Below are 15,646 nucleotides of genomic sequence, written 5' to 3'. Positions count from 1 at the left end.
TCTTGTGTGTGGTGTTGTGTGTCCATGTCATGTTGTGTGTCTTGTGTGTAGTGTTGTGTGTCCGTGTCATGTTGTGTGTCTTGCGTGTGGTGTTGTGTGTCCGTGTCATGTTGTGTGTCTTGTGTGTGGTGTTGTGTGTCCGTGTCATGCTGTGTGTCTTGCGTGTGATGTTGTGTGTCCGTGTCATGTTGTGTGTCTTGTGTGTGGTGTTGTGCGTCCATGTCATGTTGTGTGTCTTGCGTGTGGTGTTGTGTGTCCGTGTCATGTTGTGTGTCTTGCGTGTGGTGTTGTGTGTCCGTGTCATGTTGTGTGTCTTGCGTGTGGTGTTGTGTGTCTGTGTCATGTTGTGTGTCTTGTGTCTGGTGTTGTGTGTCTGTGTCATGTTGTGTGTCTTGTGTGTGGTGTTGTGCGTCCGTGTCATGTTGTGTGTCTTGCGTGTGGTGTTGTGTGTCCATGTCATGTTGTGTGTCTTGTGTGTGGTGTTGTGTGTCCGTGTCATGTTGTGTGTCTTGTGTGTGGTGTTGTGTGTCCGTGTCATGTTGTGTGTCTTGTGTCTGGTGTTGTGTGTCTGTGTCATGTTGTGTGTCTTGTGTGTGGTGTTGTGCGTCCGTGTCATGTTGTGTGTCTTGCGTGTGGTGTTGTGTGTCCATGTCATGTTGTGTGTCTTGCGTGTGGTGTTGTGTGTCCATGTCATGTTGTGTGTCTTGTGTGTGGTGTTGTGTGTCCGTGTCATGTTGTGTGTCTTGTGTGTGGTGTTGTGTGTCCGTGTAATGTTGTGTGTCTTGTGTGTGGTGTTGTGTGTCCATGTCATGTTGTGTGTCTTGTGTGTAGTGTTGTGTGTCCGTGTCATGTTGTGTGTCTTGCGTGTGGTGTTGTGCGTCCATGTCATGTTGTGTGTCTTGTGTGTAGTGTTGTGTGTCCGTGTCATGTTGTGTGTCTTGCGTGTGGTGTTGTGCGTCCATGTCAGCGCTGGCATCACCTTCAGGCTGAAAACAGGAAGTGGTGGCAGAGAAAGTGGGCGTGTCCGTCTGAAGCTCGAGCGACGTGTGAAACCAAAAGATTCGGATCGTTCTTTTTCCAGTGAAAGTCTCGACTTTGACCACGAAGTGAAACTGATCGTTTCTCGCTGTGATTCTGGCCCAACGCAGCGTCGCCATGGAAACCATGACAACAACGTCACATGTTTGAGGCTTTAAAGACAATACTCAGTCACAATGATGTATTCGGTCGGATCACGTCAGCAGGAGCAGCTCCGCCCTCTCTGAAGACACGCCCGCTTCAGAGTGTACGTGATGTCGCCAGCTCCGCCCTCTCTGCTCTCCAGCCCCGCCCCACAGTGTCCCTCTGCTCTCCAGCCCTGCCCCACAGTGTCCCTCTGCTCTCCAGCCCCGCCTCACAGTGTCCCTCTGCTCTCCAGCCCCGCCCCACAGTGTCCCTCTGCTCTCCAGCCCCGCCCCACAGTGTCCCTCTGCTCTCCAGCCCCGCCTCACAGTGTCCCTCTGCTCTCCAGCCCCGCCTCACAGTGTCCCTCTGCTCTCCAGCCCCGCCTCACAGTGTCCCTCTGCTCTCCAGCCCCGCCTCACAGTGTCCCTCTGCTCTCCAGCCCCGCCTCACAGTGTCCCTCTGCTCTCCAGCCCCGCCCCACAGTGTCCCTCTGCTCTCCAGCCCCGCCCCACAGTGTCCCTCTGCTCTCCAGCCCCGCCCCACAGTGTCCCTCTGCTCTCCAGCCCCGCCCCACAGTGTCCCTCTGCTCTCCAGCCCCGCCTCACAGTGTCCCTCTGCTCTCCAGCCCCGCACGACATTTGTACGTTTAAGGAGAGGCGACCACGCTCACAGTCAGAATGCAAAGTGTCTTCAGATATTCCAAGTGAAGAAAGAACTGAAACTGTTAAAGAAGTTCAGACTGTGAGCGTGGTCGCCTCTCCACAGATCTGACTGTGAGCGTGGTCGCCTCTCCACAGATCTGACTGTGAGCGTGGTCGCCTCTCCACAGATCTGACTGTGAGCGTGGTCGCCTCTCCACAGATCTGACCTGCTTGTCTCTATGGAGATTCACCATGCAGGAAAAGCAAAAACATCTCCAAAGTGACACAGTCCTGACCTTTCACCTTTAGTCAGGTTTGTTTTGGGGAAATACTACAATAATAATACAATAATCATGTATTAATGTATTTATTCATTCATAAACGAGACTCGTGGATGAAGAACTCACAGTCTCACACATTTACATTTACATATATGTATAATATATCATGACTTTATTCTTCTGGTGTGTTTGAGCAGCTCTCGCTTCAGCCCTGGACCTGCTCAGAGTCTCTTCTCATATCCCTGCAGTGCATTGTGGGTGCCACGCAGACCAAACCAGAGCTTACGCTTCATTTCTGCTGAACCTCCTGCGCAGGACGTCCTGGTGTCGAAACGATCAATCTTTTTCCATCTGTGGGTTCAGCAGGAGCCGCTTCAGTTTAATCACACCCAAACCACTTCCTGTCACACCAGAACATCTCTGTGTCGGAACAAACGCTGATCTGCGTTTCAGATCAAAAAGGTCCTTCACTTTCACTACTGTAGAAATACTAGAACCGTCGCTCATAATCAATAACGTCATGTAATGAGAGTCCTGGACAATAAGTCTTAAAGACGCACAACGAGCCAAACGTGTCCACAAAGTCTCTCATGTTGTTAGTGTTGTCAATAGGTCTTATATTTGACACATCACACCAAAGGAAAGGACTATTTCTCAGCCATAGTGGAAAAGTCTTTGGAGATCCTGCCTCAGCCTCATCTCACGGGACTTTCCTGGTTGAATCGTGTGCAGATGACACTGCTGGGCCCTAAACATCTCCGAGACGCTTTATCTGAGCAGATAGTCACACTGAAGAACCCGGCCTAAAAGCGATGCTGAAACGTCTAGATTCTCCTGTAACTCCTGCTCATAGCGGGTCCTAAAAGATCCATAAAAAGCTTTAACTGGTTCAAAATGCAGCAGCAAGATTACTAAGAGGAACTGGTGCTGGAGTCTCTTCACTGGCTCCTGTCCAGTTTAGAATCACATTTAAACTCCTCCTCCTGACATGGCCCCTCCCACCTCAAAGATGCTATAGAACAATATCATCCAATCAGAGCTCTTCACTCTCTAGATGCTGGAGCCTTCTGGTGGTGCCAAGAGTCTCTAAAAGCACAGTAGGAGGTAGAGCCTTCTGATGGTCCCAAGAGTCTCTAAAAGCACAGTAGGAGGTAGAGCCTTCTGGTGGTCCCAAGAGTCTCTAAAAGCACAGTAGGAGGTAGAGTCCTGTCCATGTTAAAGTGGCGACACAGTCTCTTCATTTAAGTCCAGGATTAAAACTCTTTAAATGACTTATGGTCAGACCAGTGAGGAACAGAAATATAAAGCTACAGTTTCAGCTCCGCTGCCCTAGCAGCAACTCTGGGGGAAGTATGAGCTCTATCCTCTAATAAAGACTTATTCTATCAAACTATATCTAATATTTGTTCACTGCTGTTCAGTGTTTTTGTCCACTGATGCTGACCTGAATCCTCCTCATCTGCCTGAGGAACTCTCTCTCCTCCTGATGGTTCTGTGGAAGGAGGATCTCTCCATCTCTGAGGTTTCCACTTTCTCCCAAAGGGTTTTGTAAGTTTCTCGTTGCTGAGGATCTAAGGACACGGGACGCTGGGACGTTTAATCAGATTGTCACCGTCTCCCATCGAGGAAACTGCTGCTGTGTTTTTGGGCGTTTCAAAATGACATTGAAGTGAAGTGAATGACGTCATCATCTTATATATACATATATATATATATATACATATATATATATATATATATATATATATATATATATATATGTTATTATTATTATCATCGCACCAATGAAAAACATTTGTTATGATTTACAAATATAAACATGTTGCATCATCAGTAAATCCTCTTTACACTCTGAGGATATTTACTACACATAAATATCATGTGTAACTATAGTACACATGATAGTACTATAGTACTACGGCCTGAGGCAGCAGAGACAGGGTGTGAGACTCCTGCACCGGCGGCAGGTGATATCGCAGCTGTTTCCAGAAGAAAGAGGATGGAGCAGGAGAACCTGGCCACGTGACGCAGTGTCCCAGGTCCATGAGCAGCTGCAAGGTCTCGGACAGAGGCTCTGCTCGGCCTTTCTCTGTGGATGCAGTTTTAATCAGGACCAGGCGAGTCTGGCGCTCCACGAGGGCCTCATGGACCGCGGAGAGAAGGGCCCATTCAGAGCTGAGGTCCGGAGAGGCCGGGACGAGGACCACCACACGACTTTGCTCCACACACTCCAGCACGGCCTCGGCAACAGCTGCAGCACACAACAAAGCATCAGGCCTCTGCGTCCTTTAGGGCTTTATGCTAATGTCAACTTTATTCCTTTAGGAATACAACAAGCTAAAGGAGGAGCCAGAGGCCTCAGAGGAAACACGTTCTCTTCTCTGTGAGACGCGAGTGCAGCGATGCAGGACTGTGCCTCATAAAGATCATCATTGTGAGGTACAGAGGGCGTGATAATGAACATACAACCTGTGTTTTCATGTGGGTTTCATTAACTCTCTCTGTCAGGAAAAGTATTCATACTTTCTGAATCAAATCCACGCTCAAACCCTCTGTGAGTGACAGGACCTTCTGAGCAATAAGTCATTTTTACCATTTCCAGGCAACACTTGGCGGTGGAAGAGGCAGAGGCTGTACCCAAAGTGACCCTCCAGCACGCTCTGCAGAGTCGTGGTGTCGTCAGCACTGAGCCCTGGCCCCTGCTCGCTCCTGTAGCACATGATGAAGGCGTCGAACCTTTTGCCGTCTAAAGACACACAGACTGTAGTTAACGCTGTGGGGCCACTAGGGGGAGTCATGAGGTACAAAACAGCTGTACCTGACACGTTGCCGTGGCACCCGAGGGTGTCTCTCAGGAATAGAGTGATATGAACCTTGTATTTGATGTAGATCAGAACAAATATGAGCATGACCGCAGGGATGACCACAGCAGTGACCGTCACGGCTTTATAGGAGAGGCTCTCTGAGAGGGAAGGACACGCCCCATTATCCGTGTGCTCAAACATACATCCAAACATACTCAAACATACATCAGAACATACCCAAACATACATCCAAACATACTCAAACATACATCAGAACATACTCAAACATACATCCAAACATACTCAAACATACATCCAAACATACTCAAACATACATCCAAACATACTCTAACATACATCAGAACATACTCAAACACACATCCAAACATACTCAAACATACATCCAAACATACTCAAACATACATCCGAACATACTCAAACATACATCAGAACATACTCAAACATACATCAAAACATACTCAAACATACATCCAAACATACTCAAACATACATCCAAACATACTCAAACATACATCCAAACATACTCAAACATACATCCAAATATACTCAAACATACATCCAAACATACTCAAACATACATCAGAACATACTCAAACATACATCCAAATATACTCAAACATACATCCAAACATACTCAAACATACATCAAAACATACTCAAACATACATCCAAACATACTCAAACATACATCCAAACATACTCAAACATACATCCAAACATACTCAAACATACATCAGAACATACTCAAACATACATCAGAACATACTCAAACATACATCCAAACATACTCAAACATACATCCAAACATACTCAAACATACATCCAAACATACTCAAACATACATCCAAACATATATCCAAACATACATCAAAACATACTCAAACATACATCCAAACATACTCAAACATACATCCAAACATACTCAAACATACATCAAAACATACTCAAACATACATCCAAACATACTCAAACATACATCCAAACATACTCAAACATACATCAAAACATACTCAAACATACATCCAAACATACTCAAACATACATCCAAACATACTCAAACATACATCCAAACATATATCCAAACATACATCCAAACATACTCAAACATACATCCAAACATACTCAAATATACATCCAAACATACTCAAACATACATCCAAACATACTCAAACATACATCCAAACATACTCAAACATACATCCAAACATACTCAAACATACATCAAAACATACTCAAACATACATCCAAACATACTCAAACATACATCCAAACATACTCAAACATACATCCAAACATACTCAAACATACATCCAAACATATATCCAAACATACATCCAAACATACTCAAACATACATCCAAACATACTCAAACATACATCCAAACATACTCAAACATACATCCAAACATACTCTAACATACATCAGAACATACTCAAACATAAATCAGAACATACTCAAACATACATCCAAACATACTCAAACATACATCCAAACATACTCAAACATACATCCAAATATACTCAAACATACATCAGAACATACTCAAACATACATCCAAACATACTCAAACATACATCCAAACATACTCAAACATACATCAGAACATACTCAAACATACATCCAAACATACTCAAACATACATCAGAACATACTCAAACATAAATCAGAACATACTCAAACATACATCCAAACATACTCAAACATACATCCAAACATACTCAAACATACATCCAAATATACTCAAACATACATCAGAACATACTCAAACATACATCCAAACATACTCAAACATACATCCAAACATACTCAAACATACATCAGAACATACTCAAACATACATCAAAACATACTCAAACATACATCCAAACATACTCAAACATACATCCAAACATACTCAAACATACATCAAAACATACTCAAACATACATCCAAACATACTCAAACATACATCCAAATATACTCAAACATACATCAGAACATACTCAAACATACATCCAAACATACTCAAACATACATCCAAACATACTCAAACATACATCCAAACATACTCAAACATACATCCAAACATACTCAAACATACATCAGAACATACTCAAACATACATCAGAACATACTCAAACATACATCAGAACATACTCAAACATACATCAGAACATACTCAAACATACATCAGAACATACTCAAACATACATCAGAACATACTCAAACATACATCAGAACATACTCAAACATACATCAGAACATACTCAAACATACATCCAAACATACTCAAACATACATCCAAACATACTCAAACATACATCAAAACATACTCAAACATACATCCAAACATACTCAAACATACATCCAAATATACTCTAACATACATCCAAACATACTCAAACATACATCAGAACATACTCAAACATACATCCAAATATACTCAAACATACATCCAAACATACTCAAACATACATCCAAACATACTCAAACATACATCCAAACATACTCAAACATACATCCAAACATACTCAAACATACATCAGAACATACTCAAACATACATCAGAACATACTCAAACATACATCCAAACATACTCAAACATACATCCAAACATACTCAAACATACATCCAAATATACTCAAACATACATCCAAACATACATCAGAACATACTCAAACATACATCCAAACATACTCAAACATACATCCAAATATACTCAAACATACATCAGAACATACTCAAACATACATCCAAACATACTCAAACATACATCCAAACATACTCAAACATACATCAGAACATACTCAAACATACATCAGAACATACTCAAACATACATCAGAACATACTCAAACATACATCAGAACATACTCAAACATACATCCAAACATACTCAAACATACATCAAAACATACTCAAACATACATCAGAACATACTCAAACACACATCCAAACATACTCAAACATACATCCAAACATACTCAAACATACATCCAAATATACTCTAACATACATCCAAACATACTCAAACATACATCAGAACATACTCAAACATACATCCAAATATACTCTAACATACATCCAAACATACTCAAACATACATCAGAACATACTCAAACATACATCCAAACATACTCAAACATACATCCAAACATACTCAAACATACATCCAAACATACTCAAACATACATCCAAACATACTCAAATATACATCCAAACATACTCAAACATACATCCAAACATACTCAAACATACATCCAAACATACTCAAACATACATCCAAACATACTCAAACATACATCAAAACATACTCAAACATACATCCAAACATACTCAAACATACATCCAAACATACTCAAACATACATCCAAACATATATCCAAACATACATCCAAACATACTCAAACATACATCCAAACATACTCAAACATACATCAGAACATACTCAAACATACATCAGAACATACTCAAACATACATCAGAACATACTCAAATATACATCCAAACATACTCAAACATACATCCAAACATACTCAAATATACATCCAAACATACTCAAACATACATCCAAACATACTCAAACATACATCCAAACATACTCAAACATACATCCAAACATACTCAAACATACATCAAAACATACTCAAACATACATCCAAACATACTCAAACATACATCCAAACATACTCAAACACACATCCAAACATACTCAAACATACATCCAAACATACTCAAACATACATCCAAACATACTCAAACATACATCAGAACATACTCTAACATACATCAGAACATACTCAAACATACATCCAAATATACTCAAACATACATCAGAACATACTCAAACATACATCAGAACATACTCAAACATACATCCAAACATACTCAAACATACATCAAAACATACTCAAACATACATCCAAACATACTCAAACATACATCCAAACATACTCAAACACACATCCAAACATACTCAAACATACATCCAAACATACTCAAACATACATCCAAACATACTCAAACATACATCAGAACATACTCTAACATACATCAGAACATACTCAAACATACATCCAAATATACTCAAACATACATCCAAACATACTCAAACATACATCAGAACATACTCAAACATACATCAGAACATACTCAAACATACATCCAAACATACTCAAACATACATCCAAACATACTCAAACATACATCCAAATATACTCAAACATACATCAGAACATACTCAAACATACATCCAAACATACTCAAACATACATCCAAACATACTCAAACATACATCAGAACATACTCAAACATACATCCAAATATACTCAAACATACATCAGAACATACTCAAACATACATCCAAACATACTCAAACATACATCCAAACATACTCAAACATACATCAGAACATACTCAAACATACATCCAAACATACTCAAACATACATCAGAACATACTCAAACATACATCCAAACATACTCAAACATACATCAGAACATACTCAAACATACATCAGAACATACTCAAACATACATCCAAACATACTCAAACATACATCCAAACATACTCAAACATACATCAAAACATACTCAAACATACATCCAAACATACTCTAACATACATCAGAACATACTCAAACATACATCCAAATATACTCAAACATACATCCAAACATACATCAGAACATACTCAAACATACATCCAAATATACTCAAACATACATCCAAACATACATCAGAACATACTCAAACATACATCCAAATATACTCAAACATACATCCAAACATACTCAAACATACATCCAAACATACATCCAAACATACTCAAACATACATCCAAATATACTCAAACATACATCCAAACATACATCAGAACATACTCAAACATACATCCAAACATACTCAAACATACATCCAAATATACTCAAACATACATCAGAACATACTCAAACATACATCCAAACATACTCAAACATACATCAGAACATACTCAAATATACATCCAAATATACTCAAACATACATCCAAACATACTCAAACATACATCCAAACATACTCAAACATACATCCAAACATACTCAAATATACATCCAAATATACTCAAACATACATCCAAACATACTCTAACATACATCACACTCTAAGATCATAGTTTGATTCAAACCTTTTTGTGCCAAAGTGACGTTGACGCTGTTGGATTTCTGTTGCAAAGCGGCCAGTTTACAGGTGAAGACAGAGGTCAGATCCTCCTCAGTGACCGCTTTAAAGACCAGAGAGACCGTCATCCTCTCCCCCCTGACCACGCTGCAAACATGCATTTAACATACATATGTCAATAACATACATACGTTAATAACATACATGCGTTAATAACATACATGCGTTAATAACATACATGCGTTAATAACATACATGCGTTAATAACATATATGTTAATAACATACATACATTGATTACATACATACGTTAATAACATACATAAGTTAATAACATACAGACATAGGTTAATAACATATATACGTTAATAACATATATACGTTAATAGCATACATACATTAATAACATACATACGTTAATAACATACATACGTTAATAACATACATACGTTAAAAACATACATACGTTAATAACATACATATGTCAATAATATACATACGTTAATAACATACATACATTAATAATATACATACGTTAATGACATACATATGTTAATAATATACATACGTTAATAACATACATACATTAATAACATACATACATTAATAACATATATACGTTAATAACATACATACATTATTGACATACATACGTTAATAACATACATACGTTAATAACATATATACGTTAATAACATACATACATTAATAACATACATACGTTAATAACATACATAAGTTAATAACATATATACGTTAATAACATACATACGTTAATAACATACATACATTAATAACATACATACGTTAATAACATACATACGTTAAGAACATACATACGTTAATAACTAACATACATAAGTTAATAACATACATACGTTAATAACATATATACGTTAATAACATACATACGTTAATAACATACATAAGTTAATAACATACATACGTTAATAACATACATACGTTAAGAACATACATACGTTAATAACTAACATACATAAGTTAATAACATACATAAGTTAATAACATATATACGTTAATAACATACATACGTTAATAACATATATACGTTAATAACATATATACGTTAATAACATACATACGTTAATAACATACATACGTTAATAACATACATACGTTAATAACATATATACGTTAATAACATATATACGTTAATAACATACATACGTTAATAACATATATACGTTAATAACATATATACGTTAATAACATACATACGTTAATAACATATATACGTTAATAACATATATACGTTAATAACATACATACGTTAATAACATACATACGTTAATAACATATATACGTTAATAACATACATACGTTAATAACATACATACGTTAATAACATATATACGTTAATAACATATATACGTTAATAACATACATACGTTAATAACATACATACGTTAATAACATATATACGTTAATAACATACATACGTTAATAACATACATACGTTAATAACATACATACGTTAATAACATATATACGTTAATAACATATATACGTTAATAACATACATACGTTAATAACATATATACGTTAATAACATATATGCGTTAATAACATACATACGTTAATAACATATATACGTTAATAACATACATACGTTAATAACATACATATGTTATTAACATACATACGTTAATAACATATATACGTTAAAAACATACATACGTTAATAACATACAGACGTGTCATTCATGTCGTTTCCTTACGGAGCAGAAGAGAAAACCCTCGCAGTGTTGGACGAGTTGAACAAAGACTCGCCAATTTTCCAGTAAATCTCATCGAAGCCGGAAGATATCCAGCCCGTGCAGTTGATGACCAGAGGAGATCCTGTGAACCATGGACACGTATGAACCGTGGACACGTCTGAACCGTGGACACGTCTGAACCATGGACACGTGTGAACCGTGGACACGTGTGAACCATGGACACGTGTGAACCGTGGACACGTGTGAACCGTGGACACGTGTGAACCATGTGAACCATAGACACGTGTGAACCATGTGAACCATGGACACGTGTGAACCATGTGAACCATGGACACGTGTGAACCATGGACACACATGGACACGAGTGAACCGTGGACACGCGTGAACCATGTGAACCATGGACACGTGTGAACCATGGACACACATGGACACGTGTGAACCATGGACACGCGTGAACCATGTGAACCATGGACACGTGTGAACCATGGACACACATGGACACGTGTGAACCATGGACACGTGTGAACCATGTGAACCATGGACACGTGTGAACCATGGACACACATGGACACGAGTGAACCGTGGACACGCGTGAACCATGGACACGTGTGAACCATGGACACGTGTGAACCGTGGACACGTGTGAACCATGGACACACATGGACAGGAGTGAACCGTGGACACGCGTGAACCATGTGAACCATGGACACGCGTGAACCGTGGACACACATGGACACGTGTGAACCATGGACACGTGTGAACCGTGGACACGTGTGAACCGTGGACACGTGTGAACCGTGGACACACATAGACACGTGTGAACCATGGACACGTGTGAACCGTGGACACGTGTGAACCGTGGACACACATAGACACGTGTGAACCGTGGACACACATAGACACGTGTGAACCGTGGACACGTGTGAACCATGGACACGTGTGAACCGTGGACACGTGTGAACCATGGACACGTGTGAACCGTGGACACGTGTGAACCATGGACACGTGTGAACCATGGACACGTGTGAACCATGGACACGTGTGAACCATGGACACACATGGACATGGGTGAGCCGTGGACACGTGTGAACCATGGACACGTGTGAACCGTGGACACGTGTGAACCATGGACACGTGTGAACCGTGGACACGTGTGAACCATGGACACGTGTGAACCATGGACACACATGGACATGGGTGAACCGTGGACACGCGTGAACCATGGACACGTGTGAACCATGTGAACCATGGACACGTGTGAACCATGGACACGTGTGAACCATGTGAACCATGGACATGTGTGAACCATGGACACGTGTGAACCATGGACACGTGTGAACAATGTGAACCATGGACACGTGTGAACCATGGACACGTGTGAACCGTGGACACGTGTGAACCATGGACACACATAGACACGTGTGAACCGTGGACACACATAGACACGTGTGAACCATGGACACGTGTGAACCGTGGACACGCGTGAACCATGTGAACCATGGACACGCGTGAACCGTGGACACACATGGACACGTGTGAACCATGGACACGTGTGAACCGTGGACACGTGTGAACCATGGACACGTGTGAACCGTGGACACGTGTGAACCGTGGACACACATGGACACGTGTGAACCATGGACACGTGTGAACCGTGGACACGTGTGAACCGTGGACACACATAGACACGTGTGAACCGTGGACACACATAGACATGTGTGAACCGTGGACACACATGGACACGTGTGAACCATGGACACGTGTGAACCATGGACACATGTGAACCGTGGACACGCGTGAACCGTGGACACACATGGACACGTGTGAACCATGGACACGTGTGAACCATGGACACGTGTGAACCGTGGACACACATGGACACGTGTGAACCGTGGACACGTGTGAACCATGGACACGTGTGAACCATGGACACGTGTGAACCGTGGACACGTGTGAACCATGGACACGTGTGAACCGTGGACACGTGTGAACCATGGACACGTGTGAACCGTGGACACGTGTGAACCATGGACACGTGTGAACCATGGACACACATGGACATGGGTGAACCGTGGACACGCGTGAACCATGGACACGTGTGAACCATGTGAACCATGGACACGTGTGAACCATGGACACGTGTGAACCGTGGACACACATGGACACGTGTGAACATGATGAGATGACCTCACCTACGTCCACAGAGAAGACTTGATCTGGACGCGGCGAGACGATCCCGACTTGTTTAATCGTGTCTGAAATAAACACATGTGTCACGTGTCATGATGCGGTGCCTCCAGAGGGGGCGGTGCCTCCAGAGGGGGCGGTGCCTCCAGAGGGGGCGGTGGAGGCGGTGCCTCCAGAGGGGGCGGTGCCTCCAGAGGGGGCGGTGGAGGCGGTGCCTCCAGAGGGGGCGGTGCCTCGCCTCCAGAGGGGGCGCCAGAGCCTTGATGATAGTACTAGTACCAGTACCAGTACCAGTACTAGTACTGGTACTAGTATTAGTACTAGTACTAGTACTAATACTGGTACTAGTACTAGTACTAGTACTTTAAAGGTTCTCTCCACCTTTCTGATACACTTCTAGTTCTCGGGTGAACGTCATGTCGTAGACTTGACCACGGAACTCGTATGACCTCCTGCAGGTGAAGACGCCTCGGTCAGTGACCTTCACACTGGAAAAGTATGGCTCCTCCCTCGACAGGGTCCTGCCCCCCTAAAGGTAACCGCGGCGATACACATGTGTTTACAGACGTATTAAGTGTTATATTATAGGAGGAATATTCAAATCCATGAGTGACACCTGTTGCCATGTGACTCCTCTGCTGCTGAACGCCGTGTTCTGAGGCGTGTTGGAGGCGGGGCAGTCGAGCGTGCAGGCGCGCCCGGCGTAGCAGTGCTGATTGTGAGTGACGTTCACACAGTCGCCGCTCGGGTCGGTGTAGACGCTCAGGTCAAAGGTCGCGCTGTGACCACTAAGGAAACACAATGACTTTGTATTTGTGTGACGTCATCAGTAATACTCATGATTACTATAATACTAATACTCATAGTGTGTACCCGTTTGAGCAGGAGTACTTTCCCTGCAGTTCTTCTGACGCTCGCAGCAGGACCAGCTCCCCGTCCAGCACCAGCAGGTCCGTCCGATTGGCCGAGGCGATGTCGCGGTGGCGAGGGGTGCTCCAGACCACCTCGGGCTTCTGTCTGCTGCGCGGGCACTGCAGCGCCACCAGCTGGCCAGACTTAGCACACAGTCTCTCCACAGTCACTGCTACATAAGCAGATCACACATCAGTTCAATCACAAACCAAACGGGGCGTCGCCCGCCCAGGAAACTGCTGCTGTCACAGAAATACATGGAATTCAATCAAAACTAAACGTCTTTGAGTTTTCTGTCCCAAAGACGATCGTTAAATGCTGCGTTGCCACAAACATGATGTTACACAGTTTGGAAGAAGAATGAACAAATGTCGTGGCTTTTGCAGATGATAAACGTCTCTTACCGCTGAACACGGACACGAGCAGCAGCAGCAGCAGGACGTTCCTCATGATGTCGCCTCTGGTGAGAAACACTCACTGAACGTTCAGAGGAAGTAACAGGTTAGAACAAGATGCAATGACGGGGGCGGGGTCACGGGGGGCGGGGTCACGGGGGGCGGGGTCACGGGGGGCGGGAGAGTCACTTCATGTTTTATAATCCATTTAAAACGTGCTTAAATGTGCCGCAAAGTGAACAAATAAAACTGAGGCCAAAAGTGCTGATTGTCACATAAACGTCTTGTTTGCAGTTTCTGTTCCTCTTTTAAGTTCTTTTTATTGTTTAGACATTCCAAAAAATACATGATATTCCAATGATTAAA

General features: G+C 41.7%; 1 protein-coding gene across 1 annotated transcript; it reads right to left on the bottom strand.

The window, feature by feature from the left end:
- Positions 1–3,870: 3,870 nt before the first annotated feature.
- LOC140372399 (interleukin-18 receptor 1-like) lies at positions 3,871–15,335 on the bottom strand. Its single transcript, XM_072459493.1, has 9 exons — positions 15,290–15,335; positions 14,847–15,057; positions 14,590–14,761; positions 14,355–14,502; positions 11,787–11,907; positions 10,056–10,195; positions 4,905–5,048; positions 4,680–4,832; positions 3,871–4,337 (listed from the first exon to the last, which is right to left on the bottom strand). The coding sequence occupies exons 1-9, from the start codon at positions 15,333–15,335 to the stop codon at positions 3,994–3,996; spliced, it is 1,479 nt and encodes a 492-aa protein (XP_072315594.1). The 3' UTR covers positions 3,871–3,993.
- Between the last annotated feature and the right edge of the window lie 311 nt (positions 15,336–15,646).

The sequence above is a fragment of the Eucyclogobius newberryi genome, unplaced genomic scaffold (genome assembly GCF_026437365.1).
Source record: "Eucyclogobius newberryi isolate DKJ021-1_F unplaced genomic scaffold, fEucNew1.0.hap1 SCAF_226, whole genome shotgun sequence".
In the NCBI taxonomy this organism is placed as follows: Eukaryota; Metazoa; Chordata; class Actinopteri; order Gobiiformes; family Gobiidae; genus Eucyclogobius; species Eucyclogobius newberryi.
This window is presented reverse-complemented; position numbering and strand designations above follow the sequence as displayed.

Coding starts and splice junctions, on each gene's coding strand:
- LOC140372399 (XM_072459493.1), bottom strand. CDS start 15,335: ATGAGGAACGTCCTGCTGCTGCTGCTGCTCGTGTCCGTGTTCAGCG. Junction 14,762..14,846: donor AAGTACTCCTGCTCAAACGG/GTACACACTATG, acceptor GTGTTTCCTTAG/TGGTCACAGCGCGACCTTTG. Junction 4,338..4,679: donor CCAAGTGTTGCCTGGAAATG/GTAAAAATGACT, acceptor TGTGTGCTGCAG/CTGTTGCCGAGGCCGTGCTG.